The sequence below is a fragment of the Nilaparvata lugens genome, chromosome 12, assembly GCF_014356525.2.
Source record: "Nilaparvata lugens isolate BPH chromosome 12, ASM1435652v1, whole genome shotgun sequence".
NCBI lineage: Eukaryota > Metazoa > Arthropoda > Insecta > Hemiptera > Delphacidae > Nilaparvata > Nilaparvata lugens.
This window is the reverse complement of record NC_052515.1, coordinates 27,867,313-27,892,407: the sequence shown is the minus strand read 5'-3', so window position 1 is coordinate 27,892,407 and position 25,095 is coordinate 27,867,313. Positions and strand designations below refer to the sequence as shown.

The 25,095-nt window shown below is 33.1% G+C and overlaps 1 protein-coding gene across 1 annotated transcript in view; it reads right to left on the bottom strand.

Moving 5' to 3' along the window:
- Nucleotides 1-23,844, bottom strand: part of LOC111046285 (transmembrane protein 131) — a 103,858-nt gene extending 80,014 nt beyond the window's left edge. Inside the window, 6 exon segments of the mRNA XM_039439291.1 lie at nucleotides 6,150-6,263; nucleotides 9,008-9,131; nucleotides 15,652-15,756; nucleotides 20,421-20,446; nucleotides 23,460-23,524; nucleotides 23,711-23,844. Of these exon segments, the coding sequence (XP_039295225.1) occupies nucleotides 6,150-6,263; nucleotides 9,008-9,131; nucleotides 15,652-15,756; nucleotides 20,421-20,446; nucleotides 23,460-23,524; nucleotides 23,711-23,816 (540 nt within the window). The 5' untranslated portion in view covers nucleotides 23,817-23,844.
- Between the last annotated feature and the right edge of the window lie 1,251 nt (nucleotides 23,845-25,095).

The following is a 25,095-nucleotide window of genomic DNA, read 5'->3' as shown; positions in this document are numbered from 1 at the left end:
TACTTTGTCTTATCGTTTGTAAGTATTGAGATGTAACCTGGTTTCCATAATTTTATTTATCTAGTGGTTTGAATAAGCTCTTTTTCTTTCTATTGACATGTTTGCTGTACTTAGTTGTCCGAGCTCACTGCCGGCGCACAAGTTTTCTTTGCCGGTAGTGCTATTTTGTAAGTTAGAATATTTATTTTATCAATCGTTATTATTTTATGGCAAATAAATGAATTTGAATTTGGATAATTTAGGGGAATTAATGACGATTGGCGGCTACACATTTAAAACTATATGATCAAACTATTGTATATTATATTGTTTCCAGAGTACATTTTCCTTGATATAAATTGTGAAATTTGATGATTTTTAAAAAGTAGTAAAAAAAGCTGCTCTACAGGTAAAAGATCTCGAACATGACAGTGTACTTTTGAATAAACTGCTCTACCTACCTGCCTCATGCACGAGAAGAGGTTACAAAGTCCATTTCTCAAGGATGGGGTGGACCTCCTGTTAGTTACCCAAGAAGGAGACTCATGCCAGTTGATAGAGCTGATAAATAACTATACAGGGTATGAATTTGAAAAAATCGGTCTAGTCATTTCGAGAAAATTTTGATAGAAAGAAATTTAACAAAATCCATTTTTCTCAAGAATATTATGGAGCTCCTGCAATTTTCCCAGAGATGAGACTTATGTCAGTTGATAGGGTTTATAAATAGCTATCCAGGTATAAATTTGAAGAATATCGTTAGAGCAGTTTTCGAGAAAACCGTAAAAAACATGGGTTTTCAGTCATTTTTTGCCATTTTTTCCGCCATCTTGAATTTAATTTTATTGAATTTCTTGATGTCGGATCCTCATGGTATAAGGACCTTAAGTTTAAAATTTCAAGTCAATCGGTTAATTGACCGAGCGAAGTAAGGTCTAATATTCAAGTCGACAGTTTGGCATTTCTCTAAATGTTTCAATGTTAAAATGTTTATATGTTGCGCATTTACGGCGAAACGCGGTAATATATTTTCATGAAATTTGACAGGTATGTTCCTTTTTAAATTGCGCGTCGACGTATATACAAGGTTTTTGGAAATTTTGCATTTCAAGGATAATATAAAAGGAAAAGGGAGCCTCCTTCATACGCCAATATTAGAGTAAAATTAATCAGACTATAGAATTATTCATCATAAATCAGCTGACAAGTGATTACACAGATGTGTGGAGAAGCCAGTCTATTGCTGTATTTCCATAAGGTCTTTAGTTTCAATCAGGTACTTGAGGATCAGAATACTGCGTGAGGTCTACTGTTCACAGAACTACTAGTTGGTAATGGAGTTATCGTGTTCACAGACATACACCACACAGACCAACACCCAAAAATCATGTTTTTGGACGTATAGAAAACTTGAAATCAGGTTACCTTAATTTTTTTCGGAAAGCAATACTTTCCTTACCTATGGTAATAGGGCAAGGAAAGTAAAATGGGTTCTCAGATTTATATTCAAAAGAAAAAAATACAAATGCATGCAAATATACCGAATGCCGCATCCACATTTTGGTCCAATGAGGGCCAATGACGACCAGCGTCAGTGTGTGGATGGGAGGTTTGCCAGCGCTGGCCTAGATGTGGACTAGGCATTACGAGGCTGGGCCAGCTTACTGGACCAACATGTAGACTACGCCTAACACTATGAAGTGGAAAAAATTCAAAGTTGAAGAATATCCAATAAATTAAAGGAACAGACATAAGAAAAGGACGCCTCAAATTCAAAGGTCACATCATAGACATATCTTCCATATTTTACTAACAAATAACAGAAAACACTTCAATGTTTTATAATATAAATTAAAACAGGAGACACACGACATAGATAGATTAAAAACACTTGAAAACTTACATAATAATCGGACATTTTTGAGGAACTGTGTCCCCTTTCTCGACAGAGCAGAGAGTGGTCCAATCTCTGCACGGTCGCGAAAGGGGACTCAGTTCCTCGAAAATTTATGTGACGTGCAATATTTTTGTAAGCTTCTGTTATTCTATTTATTTATTTCATGTATTTTTCAATACCTGTTGACATGACCAGTTGTAAAGTGTTTTGGCTTAATAAAATTGGATTTGAATTTGAAAATTACTGATTATAATGTAAGTTTTCAAGTGTTTTTAATCTATCTATGTCGTGTGTCTTCTGTTTTGATTTATATTACTAACAAATAATATACATAAAGACCATAGAGAAAAGACAGAGCATAAGAAGATATCCCATGGTATGGGTCGTTTATGTTCCAAATTTCAAGCCGATTTGTTGTTAACTCAAGCCGACTGCCGATTACTGTCAATTTTTACTGTTTTGGACGGGTAAGAGTGTAAGACGGCACAGTATTGATTGAGTACTTTATCTATGTATATTACAGTATATACTGGCTTGTACACTTATATACAAAAATAGCTTACAATACAGCAAAATTATAGATGAATTTACATCATATAGACTGAGAAAATAAATTATTGAACTGTATATGATATGAAAAAAGGAATTTGTAATAACTATAGATAATATTGTTATGCAACTACATAAATTGGCGAAGCTTTGGACATATTAATGTCCATTCTTCGGAAAGAATATTTAAAATATCCTTGCATGAGAGTATGAGAGAGTACTAGCGTAAGAGTACTACAGTATGAGACTACTAGCGTCATATAGCTTCACGAAAAAGAACTACTAAAGACTATCAGCTTGAGTTAACTGTGAAATTTGGAACATGAACGCTCTATACCATGGCATATCTTCACATGCTTTTTTTATCTAATGATAATACTATAGTGTGAAAGAAATTCAACGTTGAAGAATATCCAAATATAATAGCAGACTTGGGAAAAAGAAGGCTTAAATTTTATGGTAATATCATGAGGCTTTCCAATCATAGAAATACAAAGAAATACAATAGAAATAACAATACAAATACAATACAAATAATACACAAATAAACAATACAATAATACAATACAAATACATAGAAATACAAATACTAATACCTTAGTTTTTTTGGAAAACAATATTTTTCTATCTACGTTAGATAGTAGGACAAGGGAAGTAATAGTAGCAAGGAAAGTACATAGTTTCACTTGCAGATAGAGGGAAATGGATTCAAAATGCTAAAAATAGATATTTACATTCTGCTGTACTATTTTCAATCCTTCAGTTTACTAGAGACTAACAATGGTGTAACAACAGAAACTAGTTTTTCCAAACATGGTCCAAGTATTTACCACAACATCACCTTTACAACCAGTCAGAAAGTTAATAAAAATGGTGGTGACAATTCAAATTCTAAACCATTGAACATTTTACAATATCCATTACTATTAAGCGAGCAATTTCTGTTTATATGTTTATATATTATGTTTTTGACCGGATCTCGAAAACGGCTCTAAAGATTATCACGAAATTTGGAACAAAGTAGGTTTATGATATGAAAATTCGATTGCACTAGGTCTCAACCCTGGGATAACTCGCTGAAGGACATTGAAAGGATAAATACGTCCTTGGAAAAACAGCTGGAAATTTCGTCGTCTGTTGATGGAAGTAAGAGAGCGAGTGCATGTGTGTGGAACTGAGACAAAATTATGACTCAGCTGTTGAACTTTTGTAATCATTCAATCAGATACTTAGTGCCGGTTGCACAAAAGCCGGTTAAATTTTAATCCTTATTTTTTCCAGTACACCCAATCAGAGAAGCCATCTTTTTGAATGGCCTTCTCTGATTTGGTTCACGTGAAATTAATCAGGATTAAAATTTAACCGGCTTTTGTGTAACCGGGCCTTTGTGAGAGAAATTTTTGCATTCCTCTGGGAATTGATCTCAATCCACTGTGATTGGATAGAACCTTTCTGTATGAACTATAAATATATTATAATTTCTTCTTTCGTAATAATTTTTTATGCTTTTGTACTCCAGAGCGAAGCTCTATCCCCCGATATTTTTTATTTATTAGTCCTTTGTTTTGTATTGTATTGAACAATCCCTATAAAACGGCTCGGCTAGTGATTGTTTTAAATTTGTTTCAGATTATTATGTTTCAAATTATTAAGGTGTACAAATAGAACAGAATAAAATAGAAAAGCATTGTTCTATTTTTTGCCAACTAACTTTAAGCAACAAACTCATATCATACGCAATTACTGACACATACGTCATCATCACAGAAAACCCATAAAGTATGTACGTGCTTATGGATAAAAACAAACTTGAATAACCTCATTACATTAAGTCATCTATATTCGAACCGATTACTCATTCTAATTACATCTTAAATAATAGCACTGACTTCAATAATAGTCGTCATTAGTAATTTATTCATGGTTTCAAGAAAGATAACACACAAATTATGATAGAATCAAGCAACGATGGATATTATCTTGATGGAAAATCGTTTGAATTGAGATTGCGACTATAAAGAATAATAACTAGAGATCAATGTATATCTGTTCTACTGAGCAATAGAATAATTCAATAAGTTTGTAATGAATAATGTCATAGCCACCTCTAATATGGAGGTGGCTATGGTAATTTATTTATTCATTTATTTATGAGAACAGTCACAAACACGATATTTGGAAAGAGAAACAGGCAATTGCCCAAAACTTCTTCAATTCCTTGATTTTGGCACATGAATAGTCCAAAGTGAGGTTAAGTTTAAAATTTCTGTTTTCACCAAAGATTAACATTCAGAGAATACGTATTCGAGATATGACTGATGAATTTTGAATTTCGAAGGGTTGATAAGAGCCGGAAATAACACTAAACAATTCGAAAGTTTCAATAATATTGAAATAAACTTATTATTTTTTTATATGAGCGTTTCAATGGATTTCTGCTCTACTAGAAATTAAAATGATACAATTCTTATGGGAGTTTTCACACATTTTAATTCTGCTTATGTGTGAACACTCCCATAAAAACAATGATATTTTCTTTCTACTCAGCAGTGAAAAGAATCATTGGAAAACAGAGTTTAGAAGATTTGAAAATATATAACTATTCCAATATAACTTTTTGAATTATTCCATTCAACTACTTGAATTTGAACCACATACACCATTTATATCTATGTAAAAAATAAAAATCAAAGTACCCCTTCTTTTAAACTTCATTTTATTACTCACTAAATTCTGCGAAAAGTGAGATTGATTGAGTATTTTATTTATGTAGATTACAATATATACTGGCTTATACACTTATATACAATAGCTTACAATACAGCAAAATTATAGATGAATTTACATAATATAGACTAAGAAAATAATTATTGAACTGTATATGATATGAAAAAGCAATTTGTAATATAATAACTATAGATAATAATTATATAGTTATGCATCTACATAAATTGGCGGAGCTTTGGACATATCAATGTCCATTCTTCGGAAAGAATATTAAAAATATCCTCCCCACTAACTCTCTACCAAAGAGAGTGACTCACTTGAAAATGGCATTAATATGACGAAACATGTCGAGAATAATAAATAAAGTTTTGAAAAAAGGGTGCTTTGATATTTTTAATTTTAACATAATTACTACTAGTTTTCATATTACCAAAATATTTAAAACCTTCTATATCAGTATTTTAACATGTTTTGTTGCCCAAGTATATACTTTATATATGAAATAGTACTCGTAGTACTGGTGATGAATCCTTATTTATATAACTGCAAAATTAGTCCTTACCGACTTCTGCAAAATTTAGGACAATAAGTCAGTATATCCTGTTTTTTGAGATGCGCCATAACATATCCTTCTTACATATTTAATTTCTTGAAAAAAATAATTGAAAATTAATTCAGTAAAATATTACAGTTGGGGCAACCTAACGGCATATTCTAAGTTAGTGCAACCTAAAGGCACCAGGTTTACAACAAAACAAAGGTTTTGAAAAGACCGTTGAAGGCCTGGTTGCAAAAAAGCCTGTTGAATTTTAATCATGATTAAATGCCATGAGAACCAATCAGAGAAGCCTTCCTTGATAAGAACTGATTCGTTTTCGTCTCATTTTATTACGGTTGAAATTTAACAGGCTTTTGTGCGACCGGGCCAAAGGCTTTTATTATAATTTTTAAATCGATTAAACTCTGCTGTTCTCAAATAGTTATATGATCTACTTACATCATATTTGAATGTTCCCTCGGATGTGTGAATGAACAGAAAATGTTCCACCCCGCCATGCTCTCGACCCAGGAAAACAACATTGAACGATGTGTTTCCCAATGGAGGAATGATCTGCAACAATAAACATTAATAGAGATTATTTATTAATCAATTATAAATTAATCAGTATACCGGAAAATTTCCTCATGAACAGGATCTCAAAGTCAACTTTGCAAGCAATAGATGATTGGATAAAATTGCAGGGTGAATTCAATAATATCTTGTAGAAACTGAGAACTTCTGTACCTATATATACTTTTCAATTTTTCTTTTCTTTCTCTTTCTCCTTACTTTCTTCTTTCTCTTTCTCCTTACTTTCTTCCTTCTCTTTCTCCTTACTTTCTTCTTTCTCTTTCTCCTTACTTTCTTCCTTCTCTTTCTCCTTACTTTCTTCTTTCTCTTTCTCCTTACTTTCTTCTTTCGCCTTTCATCCGTCTTTCTCTTCCTTCTCTTTTTTCTTCTTCTTCTTCTCTCACTCTCTAACATTTATCTAACATTTTTGTGAACATAAAAGTGTTTTACATTTTCCCTTACAAACTCTATCAGTTTAGTACTATCATAGAGAAACAATAGCGTAAGTAGATATCCCATGGTATAGGGCGTTTATGTCGCAACTTTTACTGTTATTTCAAGCCGATTACTGTCGATTATTGTCGATTTTTACTGTTTTGACCGTGTAAGAGTGTATGAACGGCACAATATCAGAGACTACCAGCGTCATAAAGCTTCACAGGAAAGAACTACGTGGACTATCAGCTTGAGATAACAGTAAAAGTTGCGACATAAACGCCCTATACCATGGGATATCTACTTACGCTATTGTTTCTCTATGGTACTATGTACCTATGCCAGCGCACAAACCTAGGTTTTGCTGGCTTTGTCAGATAGATAACAAGTTATTTTCAATTTAAGAGTTTACGTGTTATTGGAATTTTATTATGTATTTCTCGCTTGTCTATTATTTTTATGATTCATGGTATTCATTGTAGTGTATTTTTATTTGCTAAAACTAAAGCTATACTGGATTGGAACAATTTGAAGAATTTGTTATCACTATACACGCTTCATGTTACAAAACACTTAGAACCACCTCTGTAATAATACCTCTGTAATACCTCCTCTGCTAATATTGAAGTTGTTTTTCTTTTTGCCTCAAAATTTTGCAAAATTACTCAGAAATTTCCAATTTATAGAGATTTGAGTGAAATATTTTTGTTTTAATCAGTTTTCAAATATCAAAATTCAAAATTTTTAGTTTAGTCATTAGTTTTGAAGTGGAAATTGGACTTTTTAAAGTGAAAGTGAAATCTTAACCTTATTCTTTTTTGAAACTTTTATTTGTAAAAATTTGGGAGAAGACAGTTTTGGGCTATGCCTGTTGTCTTCTCCCAATCATATTATAATTATGATCTGTAATTGCCAATGAAATAAATAAATAATTAAATAATGAATTGTAGCTGAATTGAAAAGGAATACACTGTTCCCTTTTTAGAGCTAAAACATAGTAGAGCAGCGAGGTAAAGGTACCAGAGAAGGTATCTGAGAATGTTGAAAAGTAATGCATGTATTCAAATGTGTAAGAATATCATTTGAATGGAGCAACGAGAAGAGGGTATAAGATAGAAGAAAGCTGATAAATTTAGATAACTGCATTATTTTATACACTATCAGAGCATAGTGGAGCGGCAAAGGTAGAGCAGAAGATTATTGTTCTTGTCAACTATTGACAGAGATTGACAGTTTGGTGTAAGAGTGAGAATACCTGACTAGCAATTAGGAGGTACCTGATTCAATTCCCGGGCTGGCAAATAATAGTTGCTCTCATAGAGTTATTAGCTAGCTGTTAATCCTGCTGTCAATATTTGCAATTGCAGAAGTTGACGGCTCAACTATATTTTGATCGTAAAAAGTGAGCAGTATATTCCTTTTCAATTCAGCTACAATCCAATATTTTATTCTTTATTTTATCTGTGAATACAATAACATATAATATTAATACGATTATGATAGAACAGGCTTGGCCAGAAACTATTCTCCCAAATTTCAATAAAGAATAACATGTGTCAAAAAATTATTGTTCCTGTCAACTATTGAAGAGATTGACAGACAGTTTGGTGTGAGAGTGAGAATACCTGACTAGCAATTAGGTGGTACCAGGTTCAAATCCTGGACTGACAAACAATTTTAGGTTAGTTGCTCTCATAGAGTTTTCATCTAGCTGTTTCAGTCCTGTTGTCAATATTTGCAGTTGCAGAAGTATTTGCGATGATTTAACTTTGGAGTTTCCTCGCACACAGGCTTTGCCTATGTGAGGAACATTCTTCAAGTTTTGTATATGTATATTGTTGACCGAGCGAAGTGAGGTCTAAGATTCAAGTCGACAGTTTGGCATTTCTCTTAATGTTTAAATGTTGCGCATTTACGGCGAAACGCGGTTATAGATTTTCATGAAATTTGACAGGTATGTTCCTTTTTTAATTGCGCGTCGACGTATATATAAGGTTTTTGGAAATTTTGCATTTCAAGGATAATATAACAGGAGAAAGGAGCCTCCTTCATACGCCAATCTTAGAGTAAAATCAGACTATAGAATTATTAATCATAAATCAGCTGACAAGTGATTACACAGATGTGTGGAGAAGCCAGTCTATTGCTGTATTTCCATAAGGTCTATAGTTTCAATCAGGTACTTGTGGATGAGAATACTGTGTGAGGTCTACTGTTCACAGAACTATTAGTATATTTTTTGTACTTTCTAAGAAGAAAAATAAAGATAATTTCAATTTTAATTGAATAATTATTGCCAGATGTATTACCTTGTCGTCGAAGAATGAGCTGTGGAAATGTACGGTGTTGCCTGAGATTGATGACATGTGTACCGTCTTGTTGCCATCTAGGTTTATCACGGTCACCCTCTCATGATGTGGCATTCCTAAATGCCTGCGAAAACACACAAAATAAATTAATAAATACATAATACAAATATATCATTCAATAAAAGGAACCTAAACATGCCTACAAAAACACCAAAAAAACAAATGCGACAAAATTAGCAAATTAATCATGGTGAGGCTTCACCTTCCTACATGTCTACAAAAGCACACAAAAAATTAATAAATTCATAACACAAATAGATATTGTCTCTTTTCTGTTTAGGGTTACTTGTAATATAAATCGAAATGAAAATCTCAGTACCCTTTTTTCAATTATTCAATCACAACATGAAAATAATTCAAAAAAAGGTACTGAGATTTTTATTTCTAATTATATTTACACAAATAAATACTTCAATAACAGAAGACTATACATGCCTACATCATTGACGAAATAAAAGCGAGGCGAGTTTGAGTTGGTTGGAACACGTTGAGAGGATGAGTGACTCGAGAGTTGTAAAAAAGTGTTCAGAAACAACCCAGGATTAGATTTCTTTATTTATGTATGTTATAATATTTACTGGCTTATACACTAATTTACATTAAATGACAATAATGCTAGTTATTCAACGAATTTCACAAAGTATAAATAATTAATCAATGAGAATAAATATAGAATGCAATTAGAATAACGATAATATCATAATGTGATGTAACATCATAAATCGGCGGTGTTTCAACAAATAATTGTCGATTCTTTTAGAAGGATATAAAATATCCTTCCCATTAACACACGACCGACAGGAGGGAGAAGGCTGAGAGGACCTCCGCGAAAGCGTTGGCTAAAGGATGTGGAGGACGATATTTGTTTGTTTGTTTTCAATAGCTTCCTAGAGACTCTTATCAGACTATAGGAAAAGTCAAAATTTATAACACATACATAAATTAGGAAGATGGGTTTCAGGGGATTAGATTAGATTCATGTATGATTAGATTAGATTCATGTATGTTATGGGGATGGAGACGTAAGGTTGCCGATAGAGACGAGTGGAGAGGCTTTTTGAAGGAGGTCAAGGCTCTGAATGAGCTGTGGCGCCAAGGAGTAAGTAAACATGCCTACAAAATCACCAAAGAACAAATGCGGCAAAATGAGCAAATTTATCATTGTGAGGCACTCCTAAATGCCAACAAAAACATCACACAAAATACATTAATAAATACTTAATAAAAAATATCGGAGACCGAGCTTCGCTCTGGAGAGTACAAAAAGCATAAAAAATTAATTACGAAAGAAGAAATTACAATAACATTCATAGTTCATACAGAAATGTTCTATCTAATCACAGTAAATTGAGATTAATTCCCAGAGGGATGCAAAAATTTCCCTCACAAAGGCCCGGTTGCACAAAAGCCGGTTAAATTTTAATCCTAATTATTTCACGTGAACCAAATCAGAGAAGACCATTTCAAAAAGATGGATCTACTGGAATTAATCAGGATTGAAAATAAGCCGGCTTTTTTGCAACCGACACTAAGTACCTGATTGAATGATTACAAAAGTTCAACAGCTGAGTCATAATTTTGACACAGTCCCACACACATGAACTCGCTCACTCACTTCCATCATCAACAGACGACGAAATAATTATTATCAGCTGTTTTCCAAGGATGAATAATAATAATAATCCTTTTAATATCCTTCAGCGAGTTTTCCCAGGGATGAGACCTAGTGCAAACGAATCTTTGTATTATAATAGTAGGTTTATTCTGAATTTCCTGAGAATCGTTAGAGCCGTTTTCGAGTTCCGGTGAATACAAAAATATAAACAGAAGTTGCTCGTTTAATAGTATAGGATACTTTTTTGATGATTTGAAACTTCTTTATTGTCAATACAATTTTACAAAACAAAAATATATAAATATCCTTCAAAACAATAAAGCCCAAAGGTAGAAACCTGTCTTATATGCTTATATGCTATTAGTCAATTTATTCTGAATGAGCGAATATACTCATTTGCTGTAAGTCAATTCAATCCAATACGATGGAGTCTGATAAAAAATAGAAAACAAAAGCAATATATGATGTTTTTGATCCCCCAATACAGAACCACCAAATTTATTTAGTGACTTACATTTTTAACAAAACTGTGATAGCAAGTAGCTGAGTCATAATTTCGACACAGTCCCACACACAAGAACTCGCTCACTCACTTCCATCATCAACAGACGACGAAATAATTATTATCAGCTGTTTTCCAAGTATGAATAATAATCCTTTTAATGTCATTCAGCGAGTTTTCCCAGGGATGAGACCTAGTGCAATCGAATTTTTATATTATAACCCTACTACGTTCTGAATTTCATGAGAATCGTTAGAGCCGTTTTCGAGATCCGGTGAAATACAAACATATAAACATCCAAACATCTAAACATATAAACAGAAATTGATCGTTTAATAGTATAGTATGTATAATTCAATAAAAGGAACCAATAAATGCCTACAAAGACAGCAAATTATCAGATAACTCGAATGAATAAACTAGTAGTTCTGTGAACAGTAGACCTCACGCAGTATTCTCATCCACAAGTACCTGATTTAAACTATAGACCTTATGGAAATACAGCAAAAGACTGGCTTCTCCACACATCTGTGTAATCACTTGTCAGCTGATTTATGATGAATAATTCTATAGTCTGATTTTTACTCTAATATTGGCGTATGAAGGAGGCTCCTTTTTCCTTTTATATTATCCTTGAAATGCAAAATTTCCAAAAACCTTGTATATAGGCTACGTCGACCGTCGACGCGCAATTAAAAAAGGACCTGTCAAATTTCATGAAAATCTATTACCGCGTTTCGCCGTAAATGCGCAACATATAAACATTTAAAAATTCAAACTTTTAAACATTAAGAGAAATGCCAAACCGTCGACTTGAATCTTAGACCTCACTTCGCTCGGTCAATAATTTTACGAAGAAAATTGCAGGTTTTGCATCTCCGTCGAACAATACAATTTACAATAATATACGATACACTAGCTTAAGAGTGTCAAGTGTTCTGAGTTCTGCGTTATTAGCCTTGAATTAGTACGATAACACTTAAATTATTCAAATGAATAATTATTGTGCATCATTGTATCGATAAATGAATAAATTATTATTAAATTAATACTGAGGCTAGAGATACTACCTGTCTGCCTCATAGCATCTTGTCTACTTTACATAACAGAATTTACAATGCAATACAGCTTGAGATTATTATTTGAAAATTTATCTCCCTAATGAAATGTGATTGAATCGAGTAACAAGTATTTGTTGATCTTTTGCGGATTCAAAAGCTGAGAACAACATTAAATGAGTGAAATTGAGTGATTTCATTGAGTGAAATCATGAAAGCAGGATTCTGAAAATTATGGAATGTGTGAATAAGTTCGTATTATTCCAGTCAAAGCAAATAATATGCTACTCTACAGACTACATCATGGTAGTGTCCAGTTCGATATATAATTTTACAAAAACAATATTAGCAATAAGAGAATTACAATGTTGTTTGAAAAACAAACGTTACAGTCACAACAACGCACAGAATGAAGCTAAATTTTGGTCAATATTATTAAAGTTGATAAGAACAAAAAAATACAATATTGTTCCTTACATATTTTACCAAATAATTTCCCTCTGTACTTTTTTTCATCATTCATTATACGAACTATTCAATTAATAAGTGAATTTGATCATTCAATTCTGAATAATGTGAGATTGTTGAAAATCACAAACTTTTGTCACACCACAATAAATCTCTATGTCCACTACTGTATATTTTCTTACTATAGAGAGGTCCACGTTATAATGACAGAGAAGAGAGATAGCAGAACAACGTTGCCGATCCTCTTTCTTGACAATGCCTTATATAGATACAGGTTTATTGATGTAATATTAACTGTTCATTTTCGTTTAAAATAATCAATTATATTTTATTAAGCAAGAAATTATATTTTTCAGTTATTTCATACTGAATTTTCAAAATTGACATGAAATATTTTGTTAATTCTACATTGTAGAAAGATACTCTACTGGACAGAAAAATAATGCTATTAGTTGTTATGGGAGTCTTCACACATTGGTAGACCGATAACGTATGAACACTTCCATAAAAACCTCTGGTATTCATTTTTGTCCAGCAGAGCACAATTTCATATTTGAAATGAGGCCTTAGACAAATATCGTAAATTTTCTTTTTAACTATAGTGAGGTCCACGTTATAATGGCAGTAGAGAAGGATAGGAGAACAACGTTACCGATCCTCAGTCTTGCCAATGCCTTCTATAGGCGGCAGCTGATACAGGCTTATTGATGTAATATCAACTGTTCATTCTCGTTTATAATAAGCAATCATATTTTATTAAGCAAGAAATTATATTTTTCAATAATTTTATAATGAATTTACATAACTTAATATTTTGTTAATTCTACATTGTTGAAAGACGATCTGGCAACAGAGTAAAGCAAGAAAGAGATAGCGATATCCGCTTTGTTGAATGGTAGACAAGGATAACAATACCATTGCCAATCAAACACTGCCATTATAACATGGACTTCACTATACCTACTGTATTATAATAAATCAATAGTTGCATAATATAACAACTAACAACTTCTTTTTATTCAACAATATTTATTCTTACAATAATTGATGATAGAGGTTAGCAAATATCTGCATTATTTCCCCCCCACCTTATATCAAATCAGTAAAAAGGTGATTGATAGTATTTTGAGGCCCCTACTCTATAGTGAAGTCCACGTTATAATGGCAGTGTTTGATTAACAATGATATTGCTATCCTTGTCTACCATTCAACAAAGCGGATAGCGCTATCTCTTTCTCGCTTTGCTCTGTTGTCAGATCGTCTTTTAACAATGTAGAATTAATAATTAATTAACATAATATTTCATCTTAGTTATGAAAATTTATTATAAAATTATTGAAATATATTATTTCTTGCTTAATAAAATATAATTGATAATTTAAAACGAGAATGAACAGTTAATATTACATCAGTAAACCTTTATCAGCTTATTTTAAACGAGAATGAACAGTTGATATTACATCAATAAGCCTGTATCAGCTGCCGCCTATAGAAGGCATTGGCAAGACTGAGGATCGGTAACGTTGTTCTCCTATCCTTCTCCACTGCCATTATAACGTGGACCTCACTATAGTTGAAAAGAAAATTTACGATATTTGTCTAAGGCCTCATTTCAAATATGAAATTGTGCTCAACTGGACAGAAATGATTACCAGAGGATTTTAAGGAAGTGTTCATACGTAAAAAAGAGCGTTAATATATTAATATTATAATATAATAATATCCTGTTATATTAAGCGAGCAATTTCTGTATATCTGTTTATATTTTTATAACTGGTTATTCATGTTCAACGGATCTCGAAAACGGCTCTAACGATTTTCACGAAATTTGGAACATAGTAGGTTTATGATATAAAAATTCGATTGCACTAGGTCTCATCCTTGGGAAAACTCGCTGAACGAAATTAAAAGGATAATTCATCCCTGGCTGAAACAGCTGACACTTTCGTCTGTGGATAGTAAAAAGTGAGCGAGTGATTCTGTGGAAAATCAAAATATCGTATCCTCGTAATTCATAAGCTGACGTATAGCCAGCTTTGAAATATGAACCCGATCATTTTAGAGAATTGTGTTCTGTTTATTAATAAATAAAAATAACGAGCGAAGCTCGGTGCCCCGATATTTTTATGTGAAGATCTGTAATATATTTTTCCTACAGTTACGTTGAAAAGTGGCCATTGCTGCACTGATTACAGAACGCAAAGAATCACTTTTCCGCTCTAGTGCGGGAAAAATTTTTCTGCACTCCAGATTTGCAACATGGCAACGCTAAATACTTAGTAGGTTATATGGAGCAACAGTGCAGCAAAATCAAAATGAAGTTGGTAACAGTGACTGGGCTGCTATAGTGAGCAGAGGTGCAACCAAGCACAACGCGCTAATTATTAGTATTAGATATTATAACCAAGGACAACATTTTTATTCAATTTGACAATAAATTAAGGCTTTTATCAATAATAAAATTACACAGAAAAACATTTGATGCATTTCAGGCAATTTTACCCATAATTACCCACTTTTCATATTCAATGGTAACTGTAGGAAAAACTTAATGTGAAATACGTGCGCAAAGTTCCTCTGCTGCACTCAAGAAACCATTCCGCCCTCGCCTACGGCTCGGGCGTAAACGTTTCTTTCGGTGCAGCAAACTGTCACTTTGCGCACTAGTTGCACAAATAACTATTTGTATTTATTCATTTATTAGAACAGTGAGGAAGCTATGAATGATAACACAGTTCAAATGACTGCAGTGAGATCCTCTTCAAACTGTCAGCATTCCATATAAATAACATCAATGCTTCCCATTCATTTAATACTGACAGTTTCAAGTGGATATCATCATAGGAAAAAGGAATCACTCTAGATAACGGTTACCACAGAGCTGACCGCATCTTATCTACAACTAGATAATAATGTCAATTCATTGTGAAATTAGACTCACCTCTGCTTGAAATCCAACGCTGGTGGTACGAATTTTAGACGAGAATTGCTACTGGCGCACATTATTGTATTGGAGCCCGGGGCTGTTTCTTTGGCAGATTGTACCCTGCAAAAAATTCAAAAATGAAATAAGGCACAAAATGAACAAAGTTTTGAAAATATACTTCATAGTAAATCATTGCCAAAACTCAAGGTTACTCTTTTGTTGGCAGTGCAGAAGGAAATTTAACTTGCAGTACAGTTTTGTATAATGTGTTAATTTTTTTTTTTGTGCAAAATACTACAATCATAATATAATTATGACATTGGAGGAAAAATAGGCTGAGCCTGTTCTATTTCTCTCCAAAAATTTTGATAAAAATGTTGTCTAAAGTTTGAGGTTATGATATCACACACTGCTTCTTCACTTGATTTTTGATCCAGGAATAATATTAAAAGATTTTAAATTTTGAAGGTCGACATAATACTTTAAATGAATCACAGAATGTATTACAGTGAGTAAAAAACTTCAGAAATATTACACTTACTTGAAAAATTTGAATACAAAATCACAAACCTACTCACTATCAGTAAGTTACAGCTGCATTTCAATTAATGTATACAATTTATACAATTTGTTTCATTCATGATGTTTGTAACTAATTTTCTTTTGCAAATCAATAAATAAATTACAATTACAACAGGTATAGTATAGATAGTAAAAGTAAAAGTAAATGGAAGAACCACAAGCAGTTTTGAAGTTAATACTGGAGTACAACAAGGAGATGGATTGTCGCCAACATTATTTAACATAGCCATAGAAGAAGCACTGGAAAGAGTCAAAAGTACAAATGAAGGAATTAAGATTGGAGTAAATATAAATATCCTGGCTTTTGAAGACGACATTGTTGTAATTGCTGAGAAAGAAGAAGACTTGGTATACCTGACAAATATTTTGATTGAAGAAACTGAATATGTAGGAATAAAAATCTGATGTGGCGCACTCACACAACTTTCCTTGCCGTTATGAAAATGTATCACCTGACGCTAGTGTACACGCGCATCTCACGTCTACTATTCAAAGATCTGCCAGCTGGTGACAGGACAATAACGCTGGAGACACACGGAGTCTGCTATCTCTTCATAGTGATTTAATAGAATGAACAGTTGCCAACAGTTTGCATTATTGAATAAACACATTTTCTCGAATTTCGAGCTTATTTTCAATTTTAGGTGGAAATGTCACTGAACATTAATTGTAGAGATTTTTATGCGTAAACTTTTCCACTTAAAATTTTTTGTTCAAATTGTATCTGAAGCCTGATAATTGGAAATCTAAAATCACACTTTGCATTGATGGGCGGAGCTCCTGAAATTTTTACAGATATGGGACTTGTGGCAGTTGATAGAACTTATCAATGACTATTCTAGGTATAAATTTGATCAAAATCGTTGGAGCCGTTTTTGAGAAAATCGCGAAAACCCCTGTTTTTGACAACATTTTCGCCATTTTAGCCGCCATCTTGAATTGGATTTGTTCGAAATTGTTTGTGTCGGATCCTTATAGGGGAAGGACCTTAAGTACCAAATTTCAAGTCATTCCGTTCATTGGGAGATGAGATATCGTGCACACACACACACACACACACACACACACACACACACACACACACACACAAAAAACACTTTTTTGGACTCAGGGGACCTTGAAACGTATAGAAATATAGAAATTGGGTTAATTGACTTAATTTTTTTCGGAATGCAATACTTTCCTTACCTATGGTAATAGGGCAAGGAAAGTAAAAATAAATGAAAATAAAACCAAGATCATACAGATAAGTAGAGTTTAAAATATAAACGGACACAATGAACAATTTCTGAAAGTAAGAGACTATAATTTTAAAAAGACAGAAACTTTCACGTACTTGGGAGTGACATTCACGCACAACAACTTAGAAGAACTGGAAGTAACCAACAGAATAAGATCGGCAAATAAAGCTTTTACGCATGCAATAAACTGCTTAGTACAAGACTCCTCTCACATACATCAAAACTAAGACTATACAAAACCATCATAAGACCATCTATATACTTCAGAAACATGGATACTGAATAAAAAAGAAGAAAAAATACCATTGTTTCTGAAAACAAGATTCTTCGAATGGCTCAACACTAGATAACGGAGTTTGGAAAATCAAGCACAACTATGAAATACGCCAATTATTCAATGAAGCAGACAGACATAGTGGGTGACATTAAAAGCAGAAAAGATGGAATTAAATAGAGAATGCATTAATTCAAATGCTAATTAATATATAATTATTATTTAACGAAAATCCTAAATAAATGCTGTAAATCACCCCGAAGAATTCTGCTACTGTAGACATTGACAACAGGGTTAACAGCTAGATGGAAATTCGATGAGAACTACTATCCAAAAATTAGTTGCCAGCCCGGGAATCGAACCCGGTACCTCCCAATTGCCAGTCAGGAATGCTTACCCTGCTATCCAGTGCGCTGCTATCCAGAGATTGTCAGTTTGGTGTAAGGGTAAGCATTCCTGACTGGCAATTGGGAGGTACCGGGTTCGATTCCCGGGCTGGCAACTAATTTTTGGATAGTAGTTCTCATCGAATTTCCATCTAGCTGTTAACCCTGTTGTCAATGTCTACAGTAGCAGAATTCTTCGGGGTGATTTACTGCATTTATTTAGGATTTTCGTTAAATAATAATTATTTCATTAGTATTTGAATAATTGCAATAGCTCAGTAATTTGCTCAGTAATTTCCAAATGCATAAGAAAAAATTTCTGCAGAGTTTGTTTACATTGTTTTCCATAGCAGATTGTGTCTATTCCAGCGGGAGTTTACCATTTTAATGAATAATAATTTACATCCCTCTAAAATAGACACAATCTGAAAGTTTTGTATCCGATGATGACGTCACGATTTGGCGAAATGGCAGTAGATGTTGGCTTCAGAGGCTAGGCTTCCCAGCGTGTCTAATCTATAACTGGTCCAAGATGCTAACAATGTGAAACAAGTGTCATGGCGGCGCACTGCCACCCTGATTCACTCTAATCTGTCCTTTCGTTGCTGAAATCAAATTTCTTAATCTTTCGTTAAAGTCATCAGTTAGTGTTAATTGTAGATTACTAAGCGAAGCGTTAACGTGAATTTGGCGAAACTCGCCCTAAGTCATTGACCAGTTCGATTCCCGGGCTGGCAACTAATTTTTGGATAGTAGTTCTCATCGAATTTCCATCTAGCTGTTAACCCTGTTGTCAATGTCTGCAGTAGCAGAAGTCTTCGGGGTGATTTACAGCATTTATTTAGGATTTTCGTTAAATAATAATTAAAAGCAGGAGGTTACGGTGGACGGGACACATTTTGAGGAAATAAGAAAGCGCTCTGACAAGCAGTGTACTGAGGAATAATCCTATAGGAAGGAGACCAGCTGCAATGCCAAAAACTAGATGGTGGGACCAGGACCGGAAAGATATGAGGTGGATGGGCCTAAAAGAGGAGGACGCGGGTGACCGAAACTTTTGGAGAGGCTTAGTTGATGAGGCCAAGTACCGACTGGGGTACGAGTGGCCACCGCCGTAAGTATAGTCATAGAGAAACGATAGCATAAGTAGATATCCGATGGTATAGGGCGTTTATGTCGCAACTTTTACTGTTATCTCAAGCCGATAATCCACTTAGTTCTTTCCCATGCAGCTGTGTGACGCTGGTAGTCTCTCAAATTGTGCCGTTCATACACTCTCACCCAAACAAAACAGTAAAAATTGACAATAATCGACAGTAATTGGCTTGAGATAACAGTAAAATTTGCGACATAAATTCCCTATACCATGGGATATCTACTTACGCTATTGTTTCTCTATGGTATAGTATAGATAAGTTTCACCATTCATTATAAATAGCTTCAACACTACCCATTTTAGCAATGATGTCTCAGAGGATTTTCAATTCAAATTGATTGAAAAAATTAAGATAGTTCAATTTATTTCACAAAATAAGTGTTATTAACGAAATAAAACCAGCCATTCTATCAATAGAAATGTTTTGAGTACCTAGAGGTGCGTACAAATATACGCGACGCGAACATGAGCAATTCACTTTTAATCAGCTGACTAGGCCTATATCATATCTGTATTTTTACAGAAACGGTAAGATACATATATAAAAAGCTTGGCATCAGCTGATTAAAAGTGAATTGCTCATGTTTGCGGCTCGTACGCACCTTAGTAATAACGGTTACTAGGTGGCTTACAAAAAACCCGAATTTTTCTTGCAATGTTTTAAAATTAACGGTATCAAACAAAACACTCCCAAATAGATTTAAATGTTTTGAAAATACTATAATATAATATGCGATAGAAAAAATGCATTTACAGGGCTGGAATAGTGAACATTTTTTTATTAAATAATCTTGGATTCCCATAAGTGTACTTGTACGGTACCGTGGAAATACATTCCCATGAGTTCTAATGGGATTAAGTCTTATTTCCACTCAGCCCGGCCGCGCGTGTATGAAGAGTCCCATAACAAATCGTGGGAAGAATATTTCCAATTGACTGTATACGGAGTCTGATACTGATATGTGGGAATCCGCCTTAACACAGTGGAAAATATATCACTAAATATATATGTGGCTCTTATGTCTTTACTTGAATTTTCAACTACTTTAAAGTAAGTTGAATAGCTCGTTGAAAACGAAGCTATTCAACTTACTTTAATAGCTTGAATATATTTTTTTCAAATTCAAATATTCAAAGGAACTCACCGAACACCGGGATTGCTGGTAAACTCCTGTAAAAAATAGAATTCAAATTAGTCATGGAACTGAAATATAAATATTATACTGTATCAAAGAAATCAACGATACGTCGAGTCCGGCTTATCAATAGATTACTGGTTGGCTGGACAGAAAAATAATACCATTAGTTCTTATGAGAGTGTTCACACTAATTGTGAGCCCTAGAAAAATAATACCATAGAGTGGGCATAGAAAAATAATACCATTAGTTCTTATGAGAGTGTTCACACTAATTGTGAGCCCTAGAAAAATAATACCATAGAGTGGGCATAGAAAAATAATACCATTAGTTCTTATGAGAGTGTTCACACTAATTGTGAGCCCTCTCATAAGAACTAATGGTATTCTTTTTCTGCTCAGCAAACTAGAAAGTTCATTGAAAGGCAGGGGGGCTAAGGAATCAATCATTAAAAAATAATCTCTTATTTTTTCAATTGAAGATTAGAAAAACTTGGCATATAATGAATTCATTGTTACAATGGAGATAATTGATACAATTAATTTATCAATGATAAGGAATCTTAAAAGTATGGGACTTTCTTTGGGTCTAAATGTATGACACAAATTAGATCACATTATGTGAAAAAATTATTCTACCAAAGTTCATTGTTTTTTATCTTTTGATTGGGGAAACTGGATAAATCTATTTTCAACATTTTACCGATGAGAAATACAGTATAACATGACAAAAAACATACAGTTGTCATTTGATCTATTGATTGTGGAAAACTTACTGATGTCGTTTTTCCAATACATTCCTAAATAATTTTACAGATAACAAATATATCATGAGGAAAAGTTAAATCATCTCATGTGGATGTTTACGATGATGCAATCTGAGCATGCTTTAGCCAAGTTATACTAAAACTCTGGTGAGTAAAATCTATTTCAAATGAAAATGTTCTATTTTCCTCTCACACAGGCTTTGCCCATGTGAGGAACCTTCTTCAAGTTTTGTATATGTATATTGTATGTACTTTCTAAGAAGAAGAATAAAGATAATTTCAATTTATCAAGTAGCCTATTGCATTATTTTTCAAAACAAACCCTACACAGCTATTTTTGTAGAACATGATTATGTTTCCCTCAATCACAAAGAATTTAGTTGTTGCTTTTTTGAATAGAAGCAGTCCAAGAAGATATAGTGAGGTCCACGTTATAATAGCATTATTTTATTAACATTAGTGCTGCTATCCTTGTCTATCATTCGACAAAGCAGATAGTGCTGTCCTTTTCTAGCTCCGCAACGTTTATAGATAGTTTTCATCAGATATACCAGTACCCTCTATAGAAAGCAGTAAAAAGGCAACTCTGTTATCCTATTTTCCTTCACAGCCATTACAACGTGGACCTCACTATACTTAATATTGATGTATTGTTGGATAGAAATATTGTTTAATAAAAAATACGAGAATACTTCCAACAACCTGGGAATAGAGAACTACACTAGGCTTTATAAACTTGTAAAATATTCAACAATTATTAAAACAGAGTTAATCGCCTACATTTATTCTATGTCAGGCAATTATCAAAACAAAGAAAGAAGCAATCCATGGCATTAAATGAAAACAAAGCAGTGAATATGTAAAAGTAACAAACTTTGCACACTTGTCAAAAATTGTCACCTTTTTTAAAAATTGATGCTAAAACACAAACTATTCAACGCATTGAAGGCCACAGTTGTCAAGATAGCTTCCAACAAATGAATGAAAAATCAACAAGTTCAATAAGTATGCAGAAATATGCTTTAGGTATTATTAAAACAATTATTCAAAAGTCAAAAAGAATAGAGTAAACTATTCTACTCCTTTTAAAACTTCAATTGTAATTGAGAGAAACGCAAAAATGTATGAATAGGAGTTTATTTTGGAAATTTAAAGTTTTCATTTTAAAGTAGGCCTACTGCAGAACTACTGAGACCTATTTATAGCCCACTTCTACAACTTTCATCCACAAAAATCTATTTTAATGACTATAAAAACAGTACTGTACTAATTCAAAATTTGGATAAGGAATGAAATATAATTGAAAGTTTGTTTTCACAGTAGTTACTACTACTCAGCCAATCAAAGCAAAGTCGTTATTTATAAAAATTGGCAAATGATACGCTTGGCTGAGCGACGAGAGAAAACGGCTCAAGTCAATAAACTGACCTCAGACATTTGATTTTGTAGAATGCATGCTCAAGTAAAAGTATTCGAAGATAAATTTATTTGGAGAACAATGTTCGAAAATGTCAATAATTTTATAATAACTTGATTTATGTAAAAACCCTTTTTAAATTGCCAAGACCTATCATAAGTTATTAAATCTTCTAGCAGATATTTTATAACAATATTATTTTACATGATACCTAGTTCAAGAAATGAAAAATTATTTCTAGAAGAATGAGTACGGTAATCATTATTAGCCTCGTATTGAAATAAAGAAAAGAATTAAGAATTTGTCATTTCATATTCATTGTAAAAACATCATCCACTAAGCTAACCTAAATTCCCAATTGGTTTGTAATTTTCAAGTAGTATACAAAGAAAATAAATAAACTGATCACATTTTGTTTTATAATCCTCTCATGAATAATATACTCTTGGAAATGACCCTTGAAAAGTATACAACCTTTTTAAAAATAATACAATGGGGTGACTCGTAAAGCTAACTTTCAAAACAAGCTGATCAACTCTGATTTCAGATTATAGGAAATTATTGAAAATTCCTTTTTATTAGCATATTAGATAAAAGTTTTCTAATAAGAGTAAATTATTTTTTTGAGTTGAAAATTAAAAAGACAAATGATCATCACGAGACCCCTTCTGTTCGCTTCGCGGGAGATCGCTAAGTATTGATTCAATTTTTGAGTTGTTTAGAATCAAAATAATGTTTACAGATACTGAATTATTAAAAATAAATAAAAATAAAAATGGAAATACTTGTCAGATTGTAAATTTTACAGGAATAGAATAGCCCATGGCATTATTTTCTATCGAGCAACAGAATCGTTTCACTTACCTTGTGCACTGTGACTGGAATGTTATCCACCAAATATCGCACATCGCTATTATCTGATATGAAAGCTGAAAAATAAAAAACACCATTAAAAAGCCGAATTTTACCAGGAAACGATGAAAACAAGCACGATACTAATAATCCACAACAATCCCGCCATATCTCAACTAGTCAGCATGGAAGGACAAGTCGTCCTTGGTTCAAAATAAACTACTGTTTACAATAATTCTAATTGAGTATTGAAGTTTACTTACAATGACTGTTTGAATTTGACGACATTTGCGATTTCACAGCAACTTCTAAAATAGTAAAAACAAAAAGATAACATGACACTGAATAAAATTGCATTTTCACTTTCATGTTCCTTCACCCATCTGTAGCTAGACTTCTCTTCTGCAATCTGCAGCAAGCTGCCTCTATCGATTTTTGCATCATCGATACTTTTCAGTATCGATGTTGAGTTATCGATATTGAACCGGCCATTTTGCGGCGCGTTTACTTGAATGATTTAATCCAGTGGTAATGCTTAAACTATAATTTTTATCTAATGAAACCTACATTGATTTCAGAGGAATATCAGATTAATATCACAATGAAGATTGAAATTACTTATAATTTAGCTCGTTACATAGGTAGTTTTTAATGATTTGTGGAAAAAAGAGAGAGAGAGAAAAGTATAGGTAGGCCCACTGAAGTGAGAATGCAATTTAGACATATAATTATTATATATCAATAGCCTATAGTCTTCTGGAATGATTATAAATTTAATATTATAAAACAGTAATCTGTTTTAAGATAGAAGCAGTTTGTGTACTTTTGGATTGCCAAGATTATTTTCATGTAACTGAATTTCAATACAGTGAAGAAGGGTTAGAAAAAAAGTACCTATAGTGAGGTCCACGTTATAATTACAGTATTTGATCAACTTTGGTTTTGCTATCCTTGCCTATCATTCGACAAAGCCGGTGGTAGTATCCTTTTCTAGGTCCACAACGGTGCCAATTATGTTTTTGACAGTGTAGAAATATGATTAATTAATGCAGAGAATCGGCATCGCTATTCTTCTATCTTTATCCACTGTCATTATAACGTGGACCTCACTATAGGCTTATAAATAGCCTACCGTATCCATTTGTATAAAAGGATTCATAATTGAAATATGAATACTAAGTCTATCATAGCTTATTAAATATTTCCCAGTGGTTCGGAAGCCATGAAAAACTATAGCTCTATTCAGTTGGCATGGTCATGAGGACATAGGGACATCCCTATCTGGAAAATAAAAATATAAGTGGTCCAAGTGAAAGGTGCCATCTCAAAACTGAAAGGTGTAGAGCAGGGTGTACCACAGTGGCTTTGTTTTTGGTCCCCTGTTGTTCCTAATGCTTATGAATGTCTTCTCAAGCAGACAGAGGGTAGTGCTCTTTGCAGATGCTATAAATATCTTTCTTCACTGCCATTATAGCGTGGACCTCACTATACCACCTTGATTCCCAGTGGTGTCATGTGTCATTGTGGAACAAGCAAGGGAAGAGTCTGCCAGTACTGCCAGACTCACAGAGGTAGATAATAGGTACCTAGCTAAGTTGTAGTTTCTTCAACTACCTAGCTAATTTCATCAACAAGCTTTCCTCATGGC